Source organism: Pygoscelis adeliae, unplaced genomic scaffold (genome assembly GCF_000699105.1).
Source record: "Pygoscelis adeliae isolate BGI_AS28 unplaced genomic scaffold, ASM69910v1 Scaffold95, whole genome shotgun sequence".
NCBI classification, from domain to species: Eukaryota; Metazoa; Chordata; class Aves; order Sphenisciformes; family Spheniscidae; genus Pygoscelis; species Pygoscelis adeliae.
The window spans coordinates 1942137-1950172 of NW_008824869.1; the positions used below are offsets into that span (position 1 = coordinate 1942137).

The 8036-nt window shown below is 39.9% G+C and overlaps 1 protein-coding gene across 1 annotated transcript in view; it reads right to left on the minus strand.

The window, feature by feature from the left end:
* COL15A1 (collagen, type XV, alpha 1) overlaps nucleotides 1-8036 on the minus strand; it is a 70682-nt gene that overhangs the window by 60284 nt on the left and 2362 nt on the right. The window contains exons 3-6 of the mRNA XM_009324497.1: nucleotides 7519-7551; nucleotides 3852-3914; nucleotides 1240-1275; nucleotides 549-692 (exon numbers count right to left, since the gene is read on the minus strand). Of these exons, the coding sequence (XP_009322772.1) occupies nucleotides 549-692; nucleotides 1240-1275; nucleotides 3852-3914; nucleotides 7519-7551 (276 nt within the window). The remainder of the gene's footprint in view (nucleotides 1-548; nucleotides 693-1239; nucleotides 1276-3851; nucleotides 3915-7518; nucleotides 7552-8036) is intronic.

Below are 8036 nucleotides of genomic sequence, written 5' to 3' on the forward strand. Positions count from 1 at the left end.
ACAGATCATAAGGTCAGAAATGTCCAACATCTGTCTCTGTATTTACACGTTACATAAGTGACATGCCTAAACTAAACTTGTGGCCTCAAGAATGACAGCATAGGAAAAGTCATTGCTTAAGGGGGACCTGCAGTTCGATTTTAATGAATACTGTCAGGTCTCTATGTATATTTAGATCATTGCTCTAAATTATTTACATGAAAAAAAGAGTGCTAAAGAAGTTTTCCCTTGTAGTATAGTATTTGAGTATTTTATATTAGCAATGATATAAGCACCAAAAATAACATCTGAACACTGTTACTACGGAATAGTTTCATGAAAATTGCCCAAAGAAATCCATTACTTCCATGGTCTAAGCATGGTCAGTTATATGGTCAAATGTAAAAGGAATTGTAGGCTACTCCTAGGCAAATTTCATTCTAGAGCAAATGACTCTGTCTGTCATCAATTCAGGCTAAAATAGCTGTGAAATATACAGGTGATTACACTGTCCCTCCTCTGAAGAAAGTAGATCCATAGCTACAACAAACCCCATAATAGCAAAATACCTCAAATCCCAAACTGTAGCTTTGTCCTGGGGGTCCAGGGGGCCCAGGGGGCCCAGGAGGTCCTGGCGGTCCAGGTTTCCCAGGAGACCCAACAGCACCAGCTTCTCCTTTGGGACCTATTGATCCAGGGACTCCAGTATCACCCTAAAATATAAGGTCAGTCTATTGGTATAGTGAACATGCATAAGTAGATGCAAGTAAGTAGAATCATAGAATGGTTTGGGTTGGAAGGGACCTTAAAGTTATCATCTAGTTCCAACCCCCCTGCCATGGGCAGGGATACCTTCCACTAGATCAGGTTGCTCAAAGCCCATCTAGCCTGGCCTTGAACATTTCCAGGGAGGGGGCAACCCCCTGATCATTTTCCATCATCATGGCCCTCCTCCGGACCTGCTCAAGCAGGTCCATGTCTTTCCTATGCTGGGAGCCCCAGAGCTGAACACAGTACTCCAGGTGGGGTCTCATGAGAGCCGAGTAGAGCAAAGAATCACCTACCTTGACCTGCTGGCCACGCTTCTTAGAGAAGTACTTTGGCCAACTGAGAAGCCAAGTTTGCCGACTTCATTAGGTTTCACAATAACAATCTCTTGGATTTCTCAGCCCTTTTCTGTAACGTGCTGTATTAGAGTGATACTATTATCCTATAAAGAGTGAAGTGGGGTGCAAAAAAAGACGGTGTCTTTTTTTTTACCTTTGGACCAACGGAACCAGGAAGACCTTGATCACCCTGTAAAAGAAAACCAATCCTAATTACTTACAGTAAGAGCATTAGACAGGCAACAAAAACACATTTATGAGATTTTTGCTTAATTAAAATACCCACAGATTTCTGTGTTGTTTAATTTAATGTCATAATGTCCTTTACATGAAACATCAGACCTCTTAGTTAAAAAGAAAAAAAATCTGTAATTCAGGAGTTATAATAACAAATGAATAGCTCCGGTCTGGTACGCAGACAGGATGCAATCTTGTATTTGAATTATTGCTGCAGATTTTGAAGGTCTGGAGCACAGAGAATTAAGCATTGCAGGTCACATCCTCATGCTGCTGAACTTAAATGTCAAAACTTGCATGGGATATCACAGAAGTGGAAACTGATCCCACACAAGTTGTCTAGGGCACCGTTCCAAACAAGGGATACGATGACTAGTATGATTTTAAGGCTCTTCTGCAGCAATCAAGCTATTTGATTTGCCTTTATATACTTTACTTAGATACTGTTTTTTCCACTGCTAGGTCATGGAATAGACAGAAAGTCACAGCATGCAAATACTTCTTTTCCAAATTGCACTGAATCTAAAGGAATTAATTGTTAAATTGGCAAGCTTCTGTCCTTACTCATTCAACAGAAATATTGCTTGAGTAAGGTCTGAAAAAAATGAGTAAGCACCAGGAGTAAAATGATAACAATGTTTTCTTCCAAAAGTAATGGCAAAAAACCACATCAAATTTCACTTCAAGGAACAAATTGACTTTACTTTCAGTGCATACCGCAGTTTCTCCCTGTAATTTTCTCTGGATTAATCGGGAATAATGATTAAAAATAGATATTGCAATATAAATTAAATCAAGCTTTTCAGAAAAAGTGAATAGTAGAAATGGAAAAATCCTATTATCCTAAGGTGCCAGGGATTGTATTGAGCAGGTGCAAATATGTAGTGCTTCATTTCTAATTAAACTTTTATCAAATATACACAATGCAGAAAACAGGCTCAGTGAGGCAAAACATTTGAGGTTTTGTCTTTTTTTTTGAGGATTATGCCCTTTTTGAAAATTTATTTTTTCTTCCAATTACATCCCTTTCCACATCACTGTCTTCCTATATTATGTGATTCAGGTTCAGTTTACTTCACCTAGACTTCTTTCTATTCTTAGGCTGCCTTACGTAAAACACATACCTCTGATTACAATGGACATAAGTTTCGGATGCCTGCTTTGTAACATACATACTGCATTCTCTGGATAGCTGCTAGTTCCCACGTGTGCTGCAGTTTTACCAACCTCAGGACTTTTGAAATCACAACTCAGAACCTTCAGTCTCCAGAGGAGATTTAAAAAAATCCCTCGTGATTTAAAAAAAAAGAAGAAAAAAATCAACATTCTGGCCATTTAGGACTTGCCTTTTCATTTGCCTTACAGTACGTGAGCTTTCAATGTACATTTGGGAATCTACTTTCAAATTCTTGTGCATAAAGTATGGTGTAGAAGCTCACTAGAGGATGAAATTTTCCTGTAGTCTTTGTCTCTGTCTTCTCCACATCCTTCTTGAAGTGGGGTGCAAAAAAATGGATTCAGTATTTCAAATGCAGACTCACTGGCCTTCAATAAAGGGTTATAATTGTATCTTTGTATCTGTTGGCCATGCCTTTGTCTCCTTTTTGCCAGATTAAATGGTTTGAGCTCCTTCAGCCTCTCCTAATTGGTCATGTACTCAAGGCCCCTGGCCATCTCCATAGCTCTCCGCTGCACCGCCTCTGTCTTCTCCACATCCTTCTTGAAGTGGGGTGCAAAAAACCCGGATGTAGTAATTTGGGGAAACTTAAAAAGAGTGGCAATTTTGCAATATGTAGTTTTTGGCTCCACGGCAACACAAGAAAATCTATCTGCAGGATGTTATGATCCCATTTACATGTTGTCCACTCCTCCCTTTTTGCTGGCCATAGTGCTCATCTGATCATGCATGAAGCTAATCAGTGCAGCAAGTCAACAGAAAACTAAGTAAACCTTTGCTGCCAGGTTAGGATACTGAAATGTCTCATCAAGGGGTGAGTGAAGGCTGGAACTGCCACAAATGTGGGGGTGGGATACCACAGCTGGGGGCAGCAGCAGTGCGGTAGTTAGCACTTAAGACAAATAATGGCCTGCTGCAGAAGTGTACAAAACTTGATGTGCCAGTGGTCCACAAAATCCAAACTTAAGTAATTCCAGTTGCCCTGGTATACACACATGCCACAGAGTGCACTTTCTGCAGGGAATATGCTGTCAGTCTGTGTCAGTCTGGACTAGCTGGAGTTCTTTCTTTCCCCCCACAGACTCACCTGCATGAGTCCAGGCACGACTGGCTTTTTACTGGCGAATCACAACAGAGTAGCTCATACTGCATTTTGAATACTGTGTGCTGCAGAAGATGAGACTGGAATAGGGAATTCTGGATTTCTGAAGATGCCTTTTGAGATGTGTTCTAATAAGCCATTAGCAGTTGGATTCAATTAAAAAAATATCGAAGCCAGCCAACACTGTGTGGCAGGGACAATTGACAATCATTTTCCACTGAAGTAGGAGCAAGACAGATGTTTAACTTACCTTTTCTCCCTTCTGTCCTGGTGGGCCAACCACTCCATCAAGACCAGGAGGACCTTGAGGACCCTGTAGATGATAATAAAATCTAAAGCAGGTGCCACTTGAGAGCCCTGTTCCTAGCACATGCATGTAAATATTTTGGACCAGCTGATGATACAGTATTATGAAAGACTAATGTGTAGCACCAGCTAGCACCTAACACCATTAAGTTCTAACATTTGTATTTCTTGTCTTCTGAGAGTTTACCTTTGTATCAAAACAGTATTTAAATATATTTTAATAGAAAACTATATCAATCACAAAATAATAAAAAAATATAAATGAACATAATATAAATATAATGTTAGCATGCAAAATAATGGTGCTATCCAAGCAGGTTTTGACAAAACTGCTACAGATGAGATAGGATTGAAATCCACATGCACTTCAGCCATCCACACTTTTGGCAACGTCCGTGCCAGACGAGAGCTAGCTGAGAAAATGTTGGTATTGACTAAGTCAGAAAGTGTCCCAGGTTTTCTGTGTGATGCCTCACTTTAATTTTGCCCTGAAAAATGTATATTTAGTTCTCCACGCAATTTCCTGTGTTGTATCCATGACTTAGCATACGTTTGAGTGAGCAGCCAGGCTGGGAAAAACTGGCTTTGTAGGGTCAACCAGTCAATCAGTACAGGTATTGAAGTCCAACCCACAGTAACTATACATGCAAGAAAGGGAACAGTTACACGCACATTTGCATGCCCTATGTTTTTAAAATTGGGTTCTGAAAGCCTTTGATTACATTTACAGGTGTGCATTCTGGCCTCTGAGAATCTTTTATCCATTTATCTATTCATCTGTTTTGGGGAAGGATATAAATGGTTGCAGAAGGAGATAGAAAACATTCTTTTTCTCTGGTGTTTTCAGAATGGTCACAAAGGCCTCATTTTCCCTGCTCTCCTTACTCCTCCCCCCCCCAACCCCGGCCTGTTTTTGCCCTTTGGAGGCACTGTATGTGATAGAGTAACTAACTGATTCTTTTTAATATTAAAAAGATCAGAAATATTTTCAGTATGTTTCAAACATTTTCATATTGTATTTTGCCATCATTACATAGACAGAGGCAGATTAGAAAAGAGGTTGGGCTAATAGTAATAACTGTTATAAATTTTAGTAACTATTTCCCCTATACTGCTTAGTAATTTTAAGTTTCATTGCTCTAAAACTGCTCATTTCCTTTACAGCTTTTGAATAGTCTCTCTTATGTAGCTAGCACACAACACTTGGAGATTTGTTATTCACTTCAGGGTGTATTCATTCATTTGTGAGCTACTTTAAAAAAAATAACCATAGAAAATATCCTTATACAATGCCATGAGGCAATTTAACTTCATGTAGCATTTAGAAAATATGTATTTAATCAGATGAATATCACATCAGTGTCAGATGCAATGTGGAGCAGTTAGTGAAGCGGTATTTCCCGTTACAAAAGGCAGCCTTTACCCAAACATTTCCATTTCCATGCTTCTCATGAGAAGAGATGTTACATCACAAAGTTCTTGATATAGCAAGGACTTAAGCCTGCACACAACTTCAAGTAACTGACTGCTCTTCTGAAATCAGGATTCGCAACAGAAGACCTTTAATTACACAACTATTTCAATGTGTTACTGAATGAGGATTCCCATCCAAAAATTTCTGCTGTGAATAGATCTCACTTCATTTATCCAGATTGTGCAAATGTGTGCAAATATTTGGAGGGCAGGGCTACAGTTTCTTACATCATCTGAAAGTGTGGGAACACATGGGTCTGTAGTTTTAATAGCTGGAGTTTTCCTTTAGCAGCCTGCAGACTTGTCATGGTCTGATTCTTCTGAAAATGCACTTTAGTAGTCTGGTTAACATTTAACTTCTAGTTTTTTAATTGATATGTTTCCCAGGAATTATCCTGAAAGTGGACAACAATGATTTCTGTTGCATCGGAAAAATGACTGGCTACAAGTAGTTAATATTATAGCCTGTGAAATCCTAGACTGTACAAAAGGGAACACATTAAAATATGAATCAATACATATTTCTCCATTTTCTTTGAATTATTTTTACATTATTACTTTATGACAAATTTTAACAAAATGTCCTAGATCATTCTAGTTACTTTATCTTCTACAGATATAGAAACAGCCACAGTTATGAAGTTGAAAGTACATTTTGAATAGAAAAGATGCTATTATAGAGGACCTTTTAATCTAACACTGTACTTTGCCAAATGCAGCAAATAAAGCATTAGGGTAACTGTATTTTATAAGACTCGCCAATGGATTTTCTTAAAACTGCAGTCATAATCATCAATATTATTTGATCTGTCTTGGATTCAGAAAAAAAAAGAAGTACCGTTGGGAGCGTAACAGATGAAATCTGGCCAGCATTTCAGGCTTTTTTATTTTAGAGTGCCATCCTGATTACAATCAGTAGATGCAGAGAATAATGGCTGCAGCAAGGCCAGTATTTGTTGCACTAGAGATAGGGAAACTGAGGCCAAAAGCATGTATTTATTTTAAGAGAATCACACTTCCGCATCTATTCAGTTAGTTCATAAAAACCTATCCCAATCCATCCTACTCCTCATGATGGGCTCCTCATCTCCCGCCAGGGAGGGAAGGTTTGGCATATTGTAAAGGAGTTTGAAAAAGACTGGCAGGGCCATGGAAATTTTTCCCCTTTGCAATCAATGCAGAAAACGTCCAGGAAGGACTGATAGGCCATGTGTACGGCAGAGCATGGGGAAGGCATGCTAGGAGTGCAGTCACTCTGCAGGACACTGGAGAGCTGCTGTCAGTCCACCTACAGCGCTTTTTGACTAAACCATGGGCTCTTCAGGCCTTGATTCCTTAATTACAGTAATTAAGAATAGGAAAGAATGAAAAATGGTTTCCTGCTATCATAGCCCTTGGGTTGTTAATGGCAAGTTTCCTAACAACTAGTGGGGCAAGTGTGGTCTCAATACATCCTTTTGTCCTGCTCCCTATATCCTCTAGACCAGACACTTCTTTCCTTCCTAGTCACTGGGATTTTCTTCCAAGGAAACCATGCTATAGAAGGATGTAGGTGGAAAGGCATTGCAGACAGCTGGGTCCTATCCTTTTATGCTATCAGGATATGACAAGGTCAGCAATCTAAAACACAGAAGCACACCCAGGCCCTACAGCTTAGACATGTTTAATGAGGCAGAAACCACTGGAGCTCCAGGCACGTTTCCTTGCAGGATATGTCAGGAGTGCGTTAAATTAGCCTGTGCTGGTTGTCACTGTTGTTGTAGCAGCATGAAGTTCAGTGCAGGCCAGCCTTGTTGGTTTTGTGGCTGGCAGGCTCTGAGCTCCATGCTGCTGTGTGAGCACTGTTGACTACTTCCATGCTTACCTGGAGTCTACAAGAACTGGCCTATGCTACTGTAACTGCAGGACAATTTAATAAATGTTTGATATTTATCTTCAAATTTAAGGCAGTGACACATTTCTAAGGATCTGGACTACAACTGTTAATTAGGGTGCAACCCAGTTGTCAAAGCTCCTTTGCATACACAGAGGAGGCCTTTTCTGAAACATGTCAGTGAAAAGCCTGGATGAAAAATACTACTTTTTGAGCCTACTTCTGTGGGACCAGGTTATTTCACCTTAGTGAAACATCTCATTACCAGGCCAGAACCACTAACTGCCTTATCAATCACCTGTAAAATTGTAAAACAAAAGGATAATGCAGTTAAAAGCAATACTCAAAACACAGCCAAAGCACTTGAGTGCAGCAAACACTGAAACTGTGTGTAGCTCAGCAAAATGAAAGTCCATGTACAGCTACATCTTTTGCACTCCGTTTATCACAGCTTTACTTAAGTGAGGTTCATAGGGATATGATTTATTCCAAGAGGGAACACTCTGAACTTTGAAGTCCAAAAATTACCCTGATTTCTGACCTGTGTTGAGTGGACACTCCATCTTGCAAGGGCCTAAAGCTTGGATGAACGAACATTTGCGATGCTTAGACTTCCTTGTAGCCTGACAGTATGAGACCCAGCTCCCGACAGAAAAGGACTGGTTTTCAGGATAGGGCTCTGAGGTATTGGGAGGAGGTACCTCCTTGCAGCTCTAAGTGAGATATCATATATACAACTCAGGCTATTCTCAGTGTTTCGCTACAGGGTACATACATCCTCAG